The sequence below is a fragment of the Salvia splendens genome, chromosome 6 (assembly GCF_004379255.2).
Source record: "Salvia splendens isolate huo1 chromosome 6, SspV2, whole genome shotgun sequence".
In the NCBI taxonomy this organism is placed as follows: Eukaryota; Viridiplantae; Streptophyta; class Magnoliopsida; order Lamiales; family Lamiaceae; genus Salvia; species Salvia splendens.
The window spans coordinates 5,792,721-5,806,364 of record NC_056037.1 but is presented as its reverse complement, the minus strand read 5'-3'; the positions used below and the strand labels follow the sequence as shown (position 1 = coordinate 5,806,364).

At 34.4% G+C, this 13,644-nt stretch overlaps 2 protein-coding genes and 1 pseudogene across 2 annotated transcripts; all 3 read right to left on the bottom strand.

Moving 5' to 3' along the window:
• Nucleotides 1-872: 872 nt before the first annotated feature.
• On the bottom strand, nucleotides 873-2,979 carry LOC121809611 (nascent polypeptide-associated complex subunit beta-like). The gene is made up of 6 exons (XM_042210332.1): nucleotides 2,856-2,979; nucleotides 2,120-2,187; nucleotides 1,825-1,973; nucleotides 1,666-1,722; nucleotides 1,327-1,365; nucleotides 873-1,245 (listed from the first exon to the last, which is right to left on the bottom strand). Exons 2-6 carry the CDS (start codon nucleotides 2,185-2,187, stop codon nucleotides 1,076-1,078), a joined length of 483 nt encoding a protein of 160 aa, XP_042066266.1. The 5' UTR covers nucleotides 2,856-2,979; the 3' UTR covers nucleotides 873-1,075.
• A 959-nt stretch (nucleotides 2,980-3,938) lies between these two features.
• On the bottom strand, nucleotides 3,939-5,658 carry LOC121808671 (annotated as a pseudogene).
• Nucleotides 5,659-6,627: 969 nt separating this feature from the next.
• On the bottom strand, nucleotides 6,628-13,629 carry LOC121806264 (pre-mRNA-processing factor 19 homolog 1-like). Its single transcript, XM_042206248.1, has 18 exons — nucleotides 13,472-13,629; nucleotides 13,300-13,385; nucleotides 12,520-12,591; nucleotides 12,342-12,404; nucleotides 11,606-11,692; nucleotides 11,379-11,526; nucleotides 11,172-11,293; nucleotides 10,882-10,998; nucleotides 9,704-9,799; nucleotides 9,526-9,585; nucleotides 8,901-8,975; nucleotides 8,360-8,464; nucleotides 8,114-8,233; nucleotides 7,946-8,023; nucleotides 7,770-7,866; nucleotides 7,558-7,609; nucleotides 7,132-7,202; nucleotides 6,628-6,998 (listed from the first exon to the last, which is right to left on the bottom strand). The coding sequence occupies exons 1-18, from the start codon at nucleotides 13,482-13,484 to the stop codon at nucleotides 6,880-6,882; spliced, it is 1,581 nt and encodes a 526-aa protein (XP_042062182.1). The 5' UTR covers nucleotides 13,485-13,629; the 3' UTR covers nucleotides 6,628-6,879.
• Between the last annotated feature and the right edge of the window lie 15 nt (nucleotides 13,630-13,644).

Sequence of the window (13,644 nt, the reverse complement as noted above, 5' to 3'; positions counted from 1 at the left end):
ATTAGTTCTCCACAATATTGGCTACATTCTCTATTTTTATTGCTATTAAATACACGAACTATTAATTAATTTAGGTATTTGTTACAAACCATAGACATGATATAATTCACCAAGTATATACCAATGCGTTTATATTACGATTTTCCATTATCAAGTATTCCGGCAAAATTAAATCCTAGGTGGAGTGTCTAGTGGTGATATTTTCGTGACACGTAGATAAAATGGAAAAATTCAATTTCCCAAGATCAAGTTTTCTAACGGCCTGACTACATTGATCAGCTTCAAATTACAAGCTCTGGTACATTGATCGTCGTCATCATGATATGTTGCATCACCATTTCCAGCAGCCATTGCTTGCTTCAGGAATTGCTCTGCTAACTTTTTCAAATTTTCAAAGTTATCTGGACCTGGGAATTATGAAAATTAAGTTATTTTGGGTAGATTTTTGTAAAGACTGGATATCACAAGATAGATACCAAAATAAAGAAAAGCCTACACTTGCCCAACTAGTTGATGATTTGAGGAAGAATGTCCTGCAATTCTGGAAGAGCCAGAAAAAGAATTACATATGAATTCAACTTCTCATCATTTGTTTTAGATTAGATGACAAATGTTAAACGAAGCAAGCTTTCATTGATATAACGAAAGAACCAAATTTAGACCCTACTCCGTCAACAAATCTACATCTTGAATTAAAATTATGTCAAAATTGTTATATTTTTACCACCTACCACTATAATGTAAGACTGTTTTTTTTTAATCTAAATAAACATTTATAAAAAACATATACCAAGCCGAACTAGAATTCAGCGAATCTGGATCGATTTTTTTTCTTATTACAAAATCAAACCAAATGGAATTAGAAGGTGAACTGGCATAAACCGAACAAGGCAAATTGATTCAATCATATTTTGCTTACAAAAGAAGGTTGATTCAAAATATGGTAATACAAGACAGCACGGTTAAAGTATTTATGTTATTAATAGCGACATAGAAAACTAGCTTGCAAATAATGTAAGATCTTTCAGAAACATGGAAAATGTAAGCAACGGTCAAAAACTGGACAATGGAGTCCTCAAGAGGTCTGTTTGGGTTCCTCCTCTGCGGCAGCTTCAAACGTCTCACCAGCTACAAGTTCGGGTACATCGTCGTCGTCATCTTCACCAGCGCCAGAAGCTGTACCACCTGGTGCCTGCTTTTGGAACTGTTCTGCTAACTTTTTCAAATTCTCTAAGTTATCCGGACCTGAGAATTATGTACAGTAAGAAAGTTTTAGTAGAGATTTTTTTCAGAAAGACACTAAAAGAAAGAAAAAAGCGCACTTACCCAACTGGTTGATAATTTGAGGAAGAATGTCCTGCAATTCTGAAAGAACCATAGAAGAGTTGCAATGAATTTAACTTCCATATAGTAAATGTTGAACAAAGCAAGTTTTCTTTGAGATAACAAATGTTTTGAGTTGAACATAAACAGATATAGAATAACAAATGATACGCATCAAGAAAGAAAATCAGACAATCAAACAAGAGTACATAGAGCCATATACGTGTATTGCTGCCTGTAAACAAGTAATGTTAAAAGCCTTAATCTTTTTTGAGATGGTCTTTCAATCTTAAATCAGCTATATAAAGTAGGTTTCGAGTCAACATAACCAAGTAAACATACTCTTGTTCTGAGGAGTGCCACTAACAACCCAGGTGTTGGCAGCAACAGAGGCTTGGACTGAAAAAAACAAAATAGAAAAATTAGAAACAAGGTTGAAATAACAAATTCAGATGAGAACATGAGAGTATTGCATAAAATTAAAATCCCAGTAGCTCATACCCTTTGGATTGACAAACTGTATAACTACATCTTCCTTGAAAATATTAACTTCCTCGATTCCAGGTATGGCGTTCACTCCTACTCTCTTTAAGGTACTTTGAAGCCTTTTGTCATCTGTTGTCGTCGTCTTGTGTACAGCCTTCTTCTTTCTGCAAACCATACCATAAATGCTTTTGTTAAAAACACAAACAGAGCAAAGTTGAAAGGATGCTTGTTCTTCTATAACTCATCGTCTTGTCTTGGCAACTCAGTCAAAACTATAAATAAACGTTGCAGCATATTATCAGGAACAAACCTTCTCATTGTACCCTTCCCACCAGTGCGGACCGAACCGGCCATCTTCATTAATTTTTCAACATTCATCTGTAATGAACAGCATAGAGAGTCAGATAAAACGTCATAGTCTCTAATGTGTGCATGTTACATATATATCTACAATAACTCAACACGCCAACAAACAGAATCGCCATAATGCAGTCGTCCACAGGCCTGCCTCTCACTCTAACAGTAATTCAGCACACATATAATATAATAACAATAGACAAGCATTTACAAGAAGAAATTATGACTACAACAATAAAGATCACATTTTCAGCTAAAGGAAGAGCATCTCTATCATTTCAAGTGTGCAAGACCACGAAAAAAGCACAAGTAAGAATAAATACAATAAATCAAAGGGGATAACACAACACAAATCATATGATGAGAAAATAATTACCACGCAATCAGAAAATAATGGGTATATGATACATGCTTAATCCAAACATAAACTACGAGACCATCGCTTCCGACGAGAAATAAACCAACCAATCATGCCAAAAATTCTTATTCAGCAGGAAAAGAAACAAATCGCTAAACACCAACAGAGAAGAGAAGGAATACACTGATTTCCAATTAAGGAAGTATAATAAAAGTAGAAAAACTCCAGCATCGTCTTGCCCAACAGTATTTACAGAAGAAAGCAAATTCGAATAAAACAAAACGCAAGCTGAAAATAAATCTACATGCAGGGAAGAAAGAACGGCAATTACCTCTGCGAAAATGTGAAGTAGCAGAGTGGAGAGAGAGAAAGGGAGGGGGAGGGGGAGAGGTGCAAGTGCCAAAGAGAGGATAACCAAATAGTAAAACCCTAGCCCCAAATGCAATTGCAAGAGCACAAACACGCTTTCTATGTTTAATAGTTGTAAGTTTCTGTTTTATAAGGGACATTTTGGTCCCTAAATTATAAATTTAGGCTAAATTTTGTTATTCCATAATCGTAAAATTAGACTAAAATATCATAAATTTATATTTTATTAGTTATTTTTCATGACAGGTCAATTACTGTATTCGAATAACTCATATGCATTATTTTAAATTCTACTTAGCACTATTAAATTCATGTTATCTTACTTGTCATAAAACTAAAAAAGTCAACGTATTATAAACATTTCATAGTTGCCCACATAAAATAAGTTTTTTATTAAAGATATGTATTTGTGTTGAGTTGGAAAATAACAAATATTTTAAAATGTAAAATTTATGAAATTTTAGATCATTTTTAAAGTAGAAAATACCATATTTAGCCAAAGTTCATTGTTTTAGAGATTAATATCCTTTATATAAATTTCATTTGTATAGCATCTTAGATCTAACCCTTCAATTGTACAAAACAACCCTATTACATTTTAAATTTAGAATAAAGTTTAAAATATTACTATTTACTTTCTTTATCCCATAATAGGAGAGTCATATTTGGTGTGAACACATGTTTAAGAAATATAAAGATTAGTAGATTGGAAACGTCATACGACCGACTTTTTTATATTGGTTTTGTAATAAAATGTAAGTGAATTAAATTAATAGAATGCGAGACCTACTTAACATTTAAGATAAAAGTAAAATATGATTCTTATTATGGGACGAACAAAAATAGCAAAATGTGGCTCTTATTGTGGGACGGGGGAAGTATTTATTTAGAAGAGAGTAGTATATCATTGCATTCGCAATGACAATATACTATGGAGTAATTAACTAACAATCAAGCATCAAATTGAAATTTAGCAAGAAAAAACTTCAAATGAATCATTCATTAGTCATTAGAGTAGACGGCTTTGCCGCTCTGGTGCTCAAGCTTGAGGATTACACATTAGGCCACAGAATACCAAAAGAATGAGAAGACAAAACTATCAACTGCTCATCAAAACATAATACAGTACTCCTATCATACTTGAATGGTTATCATGGATGCTTCACTCAAAGCAAAGTGATATATGAATCGAGTAAAGCACGGTCAATTCGAGTTACTAATCTGAGACATAGACCTAGTTTCATCATAGACAAAGTATTGCAACAGATATTCCAAAACTGATAATAGTATGGGTGTGTCCCTCCTCCGGCAGCTTCAAACGTCTCACCAGCTACAAGTTCGGGTACGTCGCCATTACCCTCTTCTGCAGCAGTAGCAGCAAGGAAATGTTCTGCTGTTAACTTTCTAAAATGCTGCAAGCTATCCGGGCCTGGGAATTTTGAAAATTGAGTTGTTTTGAGTACAGATATTTGTAAAAACTGTATATCACAAGTTAACAAACGAAACGAAAACTACACTTACCCAACAGGTCAAAAATATGTGGAAGAACCTCATGCAATTCTGAAAGAACAATAAAGGAATTACAAATGAGTTGCTCTTCTGATATATTTAGATTAGAAGACAAATGCTGGATGCAGCAACCTTTCATTGAGATTTTTAAAAAGTTTCGAACATAAACAAATGGAGAATCAAGATAGAAAATGAGATGATCAAGAGAAACTAGTATGTGTCATTTGTCATGCTGCCTACATACCAGGGATGCCTAAAGACTCTTAAACTATAAATTGACAAATGGAGCTATGTGTCATTTGTCATGCTGCCTACATACAAGGGATGCCTAAAGACTCTAAACTATAAACTGAAAAATGAAGCTTCAGTTGTGTTTACAAAGAAAGCTAATCTGGTGACAGAAATACTATCAGGTTATATGGACTTTTAGTTCAACCACATGGCCTATATAAAGAGTCAAAAGAGCTAGACATACCCTTGGTCTGAGGTGTGCCACTAACAACCCAGGTGTTGGAAAATATCAAAATAGAAATATTAGACAAAAGGCTAATAAAAGAGCAAATAAGCATAAGAACGACAGGGCATTGGATAAAATAAAAACACTAGTAATTCATACCTTAGGGGTTGATGAACTGTAACATTGTATAGTCCTTGAAAATATTAATTTCCTCAATTGCAGGTATAGCATTAACTCATGTTCTCTTGAAGGTAGTTTTTGTCATCTGTTGCAGTCGTCTTGTGTACAGCCTTCTTCTTTCTGCAAATCACGTGAATTCATTTATTAGACAGGCAAACAAGGCAATGTCATAAAGACTACAAATAAACTATTTGTGGAGTTCCTTCAGCATGTTTAGCTCGCAATTGTTGTCCCTCTTTCAATAAGTTCGAGGATAGTACTTGGATCCATGACTATCCGGGTTTAGTGCCAACCAGGTATATATATTGATACACTAGGATAGTATTTTGCATGATTAATTGTTGGGGGAAAACTTCTTGTTGCTAATGTTTCATTTAACATTAGTGGAAATAAATTGAAGATGAACATATATATGTTGATAACATATATTTTTAGTTGTAGTTATTTTTCTGTTTGACTTCTATATATGGAGGCAATCTAGCACTGATATAAAACAATGAAAGTGCTGAAGACGATATCCAAAAAAGGTGAGCCTACTGGAGATAGATGGAGGCGGCATAAAAGATTGGGAAAAAGATAAGATGGAGGCGTACTGAAGTAGAAGAGACGATAGAGACATTAATTCTTAACTTGTGACGGGTTTTTTTATTAGTTCTAGTTGGTTCAATTATTCTATTGAGTATTTTACTAATCAATATATTTGCCAAATTTTTTTATTTTGAAAGTTATTAATTTTTTATTTTATAATAAATTTTTATTATATTATATTTATAATTTTAGATTTTGTATAATGATAGTATTGTTTATCATTTCATAAAATTATTTAAACAATGTAAAATAAGTGTAAAGAAAATAAAATGGGTCGCACAGGTGTGATACTAGTTATTAGGAATATTAATTTTATAGATTTCTTGATTTTAGTGTTGAAAATATAATTATATATAATAATTGTTATTGATTTTACAAATGATAGCCGGGAAGCATTGTCACTTTAGTATGATACACATTTTTCGCTTGGATGAAATGATATTTTTTAGATTGAGTTTGTTTTAACGTTCATTAAAATTTAAAAGTAGATATCGTAAAAAAATTGAAATGGATTTCAATATGCATGACACAATAATAGTCACGTCAGGACTCATTCCATTGGGGGATACTGAATAATTATCAAATCTATGTCCCATTCTCTCCATAAGAAATTCCAGAGAGGAAATTGGATTCATTGTTTTACCGTTTACGTTAGTTAAGATGTTGCGCATGCTTTGGATTTATTGTTTTACATTAGATTACATAAGATGGTATGCGTTTTTGCACATGCTTTGGATGCAAAGAGGAGTGTATAACTTAGTGATAGAATAGTTAACGTAAGGCCAAAGATTTGAGATTCAAGCACATTGTGTCTAGTTATGATTGTTCCCACTAAAAAGTAGATTTTTGGATGAAACGCCATTTAAAAGTTGAAAGGCGTATATGCAGATTATACAGCCACCTTTATATTTGATTATCCATATGTTATATGTCGATGCAGTACCAAGTTACCAATATCATTCAGACGAAGTACTATCTATATATAAATGGCACTTTCATAAAAGCATAAGGAAACACTTGGAATTGAAACAAAAAAAGAAAGTAGATCCTACAATTATCGAATCTTATATTTAATTTAAACAATTTCGGAATGAGATAATCTATTCATACACACAAATTTCTTGTCCCTCTTGGTTGTGTTCCAAATAAAAAGCCTCTTGAAGTCGGACAGCCCCGAAAAATCCATTGTGGATTAAACAGAACCATTTTGAGAGCACTGCAGCAATCATCATTGGAATACACAGTAAACGCTTCATGTCTCTGATTGATCATCTTGCTCCTCAGGCAGCCCAAATACTCTGAGATTTCTATCCATCGACCCAACAGCCACGTATTTTGCATCAGGGCCAAACTTAACACTAGTTATTTTGCCTGCACCCATGAGTGATATAAAACCCAACACTTTGAGAAATTAAATACATCAGCACCACAAGCAATGTTGAAAAGCTAAGATACAATTAATATTCGCAGTTGTCTGGTGCAGCACGGAGGATGAGGAATATACCTGTGCCAGACAGGTCAGGGAATGTTTTAATGCAATTCCATTCAGATTTGACGTTCGCGACTTGATAGACTCTGTAATATACCATAGATGAAATGAAGCATTCACAATCACCAAAAAAGAAAACATAGTTATCACTTTAAATCTTCTTGATATGTTTGTAACTCTGTATGACAACTGCAATCAGATTGAAGAACTTTGCAAAAACTAAAGAAAACAGAGTATCCTTTGATATAATCAATTACATGTCTCTTCTAGGTGTAGAGAGGAGAACGTTACAAGTGGAAGTTATGTTACTTTTAATTCCTTTTTTGTGGAGTTAAGAGATTCTCTTTTTTTTTTCTTTTTTTTGGGGGGGGGGGGTGTGCAGACAGCAGAGGGGGAATTTAACATGTTAACTTGAACCAAATAATGGTAGTAGTACAATACCTGATGTCTGATCCTCCTAGAGCAAGGTAACTTCCACTATGGTCGAATTCCACTGCAAAAGCAGAAGGTCTCAAGTGAGGAATTAGAAAACAAATCAATCTTGCAGGTTTTCTTGTACACTGTCTTATAGGAGTAATAGAGTAGATACTGCTTAACCTCTGAAATATGCATACGTTGACCAACATGCAGAGCCATCAGTATACAAAAATAACCTGATTGTGTAGGTGTATTTTCATCATAAGGGGCAAAAGTCCTAAAATTTTTCAGCCTGCGCAGATCCCAAAGCTTAACTCCATCTTGTGCTGCGGTCTGAAAGTTCAAACATGATATTGTAGGCATGAAAAACTTGGATGTCACATACTCCACTTTCTATGAAAGGAAAACCTACCGCCAGGAAGTAACCATTCTCTGAAAATGATATGGCTGTTACAGCCCCAATATGCCCATCAAATTTTGCAACATTTGACTGCACATTTCCAATGGCAACTAGATTAAATGAAAAATGAAACAAGGAAATAACGAAATAGATGAGAAATTCATATGGATGAATCTGCACCTGACTTTTTACATCCCAAATCTTAACAACCGCTCCAGAAGTACCCGTTCCGAGGATAAGACCATCAGGATGAAAGGCTGCTGATGTGTATCCCTCAGCAGATCCTGATGTATCTTCTACCTGCAAAGACCATATGACACAAGTGAGAAATAAAATTCCCAACTTAAACAGAAATAAAATGAAAAAGGAAGAAAAATAAACATATTTGGTTCCTTTTGTGTATAAAGTTGTAGAAAAGGTGTATACCTGAGTAAGACATAAACCTGAAGAAAGTTCATAGAAGCACCATGTATTATCAAGAGAAGCAGTGACAAAGTAGTTATTGGTTGCATGGACTGTAACAGCTTGCACCTGTCGTACAAATGTATTGAGCGAAACAAATCAGGTAGCAAGCAATCAAGAGTGTGAAGATTTTAAAAACTGCAAAAGAATGATCAAACAAAAAAGAAAGCACTCTAACTTTCTGCAAAGAGCGAGCGTAAATTTGTGTCAATTTCTTCACAACCCAAATCTTAATTCGCTCTTGAGAAAACTTTGATCTCGCATTCAGTAGCTAGTGATCTGCTACTAAGTGCTATTCTTTGGTTTTTGTTTTCTAAATATCTTTCGCTATTGCAATATTACTTGTGTGTGAAGAGTTCTGAAATACATGTCTTTCAACTAAAGTGATCAAGTAAAAGCGAATATCAGGGTGCTATGTATGAGAGAAGGAGAATGCAAAGCATGAGAACCCAGCAAACAAATTGTATATGATTTATAATTCACCAACCACATACAAATTAATTACCTCAGCAGTATGATCCTTCAAAATGTGCCTACAATCAAAATCTCCACCTTCAGACCCTCTCCATACACGGACTGTCTGCAATAAGTAGAATAATATGATGTCGAACAGTACACAACTTGTAGAAACTGTAAGTAGCAGGATGGTAATAGGGCCATATAGTTCACGAAGCACTTTACATTGTACCAAGAAATCACAGAACACTCCTTTTCCTCTTCGCAGTTTTACATCAAAGAGGCTTATTTTACCAAATGCTGTTAGGGACACTCTGACTATTACAATAATAGATAACAGATAGCAAGCCTAACAAGAAGAGGTTTCTTTAGAAGAAGTGATTATAATGTTCTCTCTCACAGTAATTTGAGTTTTGACACAGTTTCAAATCATCGTAGGATAAAGATAAATATAAGAGCAAATATGCCTCAATAAAAATTGCAAGAGCAAATAGCATGTCCAGAGTATAGTCATGTTAAGTCACCTAAAAGGAGAGAAGTTTGCATTAAAATCTTGGAGAAAGTTATCAGCTAACAACCAATAAAACACGGGGTAATAGAATAATAAAATAATGGGAAAATGAGTGTGTAAATAATCAGCTAATAGAATGGGGGGAAATCATGGTTGGTATTACCTTATCAGCAGAACCAGTAACTACTAATTCACCCTCCGCAGCAAATTTGACACTTGTAACCTACAGAAAAAACAAAGAAAGTTATTCATCTTCATCAATCATCAAAGAGTTAAAACAAGTAAAAACAGGGTGAGATAGAAAATGGAACATTCAGAACAAAATAATATTTAAGGCTGACCTTCTTTGAATGACCACTGAGAGTAGATACTACTTGGCCTGAAGATCTATCAAAAACTACAGCATTCGAGTCAGCCCCAGCAGTGGCAATGAGATCCTAAGGGAAACATCCAAAAGAAGTTGCAAACTGTCTTTATAAGAATAGCGTAAAAAAACGAGAAGGAAAAAAGTAGATACAAAGAAAGCTAACAGCTCTAGAATAATTACCACCAATTCCATAGTACCATTTGAACAATGTTTAGTAGTTACAGATGGACAATCTATAAACTAGAACTGAATAGTTTTCAGATATCTATTACAGGTAAGAATTCAATTATAGTTTGATAAATTGGAGGCTTCCATGCTTAAATGTTCAAGCTATCATGGTAAATAAGCCAACAGCTTGATGTTTATTATGGTAGCATCTTATATAGACAAGTGTCAGAAACTGATTAATTCTGTAAAAAGAACAGTTCTGTAGAGCATTGCATTGTCGTGTACAATTTGATAACTCGTTCATATTAACAAAAAAGTGACAGAAAAAAACAGAAGGACAAAGTAGTTAAGTGTAAGAGCCAAAACTAAAATCTAGCAGCCTCATTAAGTGCAGAAGATAAATTTATGTCGGAATATTTTATTGGCTCTCTACAGTAAGTCAGTAATACAGATAAGTTCCACTTAGTAAAAAAATAAGACAAAACATAATAATCACTCATTTGCTTTCAACTAGCATGCAAAAAATACTGAAATTACAAAGAAAAACAGGACATATAGATAAAGAAAACAATATGTTCCCAGTAGTTATTACACCAATAGCTCTTAATTCAGACAATAAGGCATGTCGTGCATTGGAACATTCTTTTTAGCTTAGTTGTTATCATCCCCAGGGAAAACCCGCAACAAAAGTAAAAGTCATCATCTTGAAATCATAAGATGGGCCAAGCCAGCAGCCCAACATCCACACATAATATATCTCTTTGGGGATCATGCTGATTATTGTCCAACAAAGGGTTTATCAATGTCAAAGAATATGAGCTTTTTTGTCCTAGAGCATATATCAGAACTTGACTTTTTTTAATAGTCTTGAACAAGATAGAAATGGATGAGGCATCACAATAGGAATATAGGATGGAAGCAAATTGTTGATACTCAAGGAAATCCATAACAGAGAGATATAGATAAAAAGTGAACTTCCCATACCTTGGAGTACAAGATGTCCAACGACAATATCCCAGGTTTGTTGGTCTTATGAAGAGGATTAACAGTGAGTTGAGTGTAGCTCTCCACAGCATCGATAGGAGCCAATGTTGATGGTATCTGGTAGACCACACAAACACACACTCACATACATATCTATGAAATAATATCACATACATATCTATGGAATAACTCAACAACATCAAAACAGAAGTTTCTGTGAAAATTAGATTTAAGCCACTCCACATGACAAGAGTCAGAGCCGCAGAATACTAGATCAATCCAGGACTTACCTGTCGCTTTTTCCTTTGTTGTGAAAGGGCGGCATTACAATCTGTAAGCTCAGAAATGATACTATTTGAGATTCCTTGACGAACCCTTTTCCCATCAGGACCCATCTCACCATCCTCGATTGCTACAAGCATAATTGAAAAATGAACAAGACAACCCCACACAAGAACTCAAACATAGAATGGACTTCAATCTCAAAAAACAAGAACCTCTTTTCCCATTGCTTAAAGCAGCAGCATTCACTGTATCTTGTGCAGCCACTGACATGGGTATTTGTCTTTCAGCTTGTGCCAATAACTCTCTTGCCTCATCTCTTTCTTTCTTCAGCCTTGCAATAACACGACATGCCGCGTCATGCTGCAAGGATCAAAGTAAATGTTAGTAAAATTTACGTACCATGACAACGTCATGAAGCTACAGGTTGACAAATCCACACCTGATACAAGGCATGGCTCAGCTCTTGCCTGGCAGTATGTAATTGTTGCTCCAATGCAAAATTTGATAACATCAAACCATCCCATTCCTAATGTAAATGAAATTAGAAGAAAATAAGAAGTGTTAAAGTTAAAATTTGCATCTTAATGTCTAAGCTAATTTGTAAATAAAACTATAACAAATAGAGAAGAAAAGTGGGAATCGAATGAATAACAAAGCAACATTACGTTTTAGTAGGTGAATTATTTCCTCTAACTAGCTGAAAGATATACATCAATGAATTTTTTTGAAGTAAATACTACTCCAATTGCAAAGTGGCTCCGTCCAGTATCAACAAATGCAACTCATGAGTAATTAAATGACAGCATTCTCATTAGCTTAATTAAACTTCTGTGCTTGTTTCACTATTACTAAGTAAGAAGTTCAATGATTATAATAAGAAGCAGCATATAAAGTATTTAATCTATGCAGGAACAATGCTGAATTTGTATATGGAAAAGTACATTTTTCTTATATAGGATAAACCCAGATACAGGATGTAAACTAAAAACAAAACCATCAAAAGATTTAAACTGCAGTAAGCACCATTTATCTCATTAACACAGAATTTTCTTCTCAAGCAAGAACTAGCAACATGAGTCTCCCAAGTTCAAACGGATGAAATATATATCAAACATCCAATAGTTTTAGGGGACTATGAAAAAAAGTTAAAGAAATTCAAAAAGAGAAACACATACTATCTGAAACATTCCCAGCATCCCAGGGATACTAGCAGTTTGCATTGGCCTGGGCTTCACTATCTGGCACAAAAATAGTCAAGCTCAAAATATAAACATGATTGCTATAAGAAATAAACAACAACTGAACAAAGGGAGCTAATGTCCATCCAAACTATTAGACATCCCACAATCATACCTTCCCAGTCTTCACGGGTACAATATCATCCATTGTCATAGGATCTCCAGTAATCGGACATTTACCAAAGTCCTGATCAAATAGAAACATAAGAGAGAATTGAAAAGGACAAGAAGACATGAGAAAGCCATTAATGGTGCTTCCATCACTAATACATTTACTAACATACTTCACCAATAAAACAGTTTAAGACTTAAGGGGAACAAAAAATAGCAAAAGATCACCTAGATATATATAATCCTACAGCTCTTTTGGACTGACTTAGGACAATACTTCAAATCTTCTCTTTTAAAAAACATGCCTTCACTACATATTTCAAAAATTAGAAATATCTCCAGCAGAACAAGCACTGTGGAAGATTGAAGGAAAAGCTTATCCATGTTTAATGAAAGGATGATTCAATTCAAGTACTATTCCTTAAGGGGCTAAATGACTCGTATAGAACTTCACCATCTTGTATACTAAAATGGATAACAATAATATTGTGAATTGAAGAATTGAAAGTCTTACTCAAAACAAACTTCTTAAAGTCGACTTAAAATAGTCATTCTATTACTCACTACAATGAGAGGTATCAGAAATCAAACATGCCAAAATTCCCTCCGAAAATTTCAAATATCCTTCCCAACTAAGTTCTCCAGGTAACCAAGCACGCCATAATTAAAAAAAATGAAAATAGACAAAGGCCAGATAAAATCAATCAACAACAGGTGTAAACAAGCATATTTAACATAGAAATGCTACAAAGCACTGAAAATAAAAAGAGAGGAAAACACAAACCGAGATGTGGCGCTCAATTAAGCGCTTCTCAAAAAGGAGACCGGAGCTTTTCGAGACAACAGGTTCCTCCGGCACCTCGCCAGAAACTGCGAAGAAAATACAGCGTGTAAAACACAAAACACAAGCAATTTAAATGTAGATGTTGGTTGCAAGAGTGTATTAGCAGATTTACTTGAACAATTCATGGTGTATGCTGATTTGTTGTGTAAGCGCTAGGGTTTATGGTCCGGCGAGAGGAAAATAGTGAGAGGGAGAAGGCGAAGACACTAAAATCTCGATTCGGAGTATATAAGTTTGGATGGCCGAAATTGATAATGCCAGAATGCTTATGCTAATGGCACGTCA

Coding starts and splice junctions, on each gene's coding strand:
- LOC121809611 (XM_042210332.1), bottom strand. CDS start 2,187: ATGAATGTTGAAAAATTAATGAAGATGGCCGGTTCGGTCCGCACTGGT. Junction 1,974..2,119: donor GGGAAGGGTACAATGAGAAG/GTTTGTTCCTGA, acceptor TATGGTTTGCAG/AAAGAAGAAGGCTGTACACA. Junction 1,246..1,326: donor TCAAATTATCAACCAGTTGG/GTAAGTGCGCTT, acceptor CATAATTCTCAG/GTCCGGATAACTTAGAGAAT.
- LOC121806264 (XM_042206248.1), bottom strand. Junction 12,405..12,519: donor TACCCGTGAAGACTGGGAAG/GTATGATTGTGG, acceptor TTTTTGTGCCAG/ATAGTGAAGCCCAGGCCAAT. Junction 8,465..8,900: donor TGAAGGATCATACTGCTGAG/GTAATTAATTTG, acceptor TTTGTACGACAG/GTGCAAGCTGTTACAGTCCA.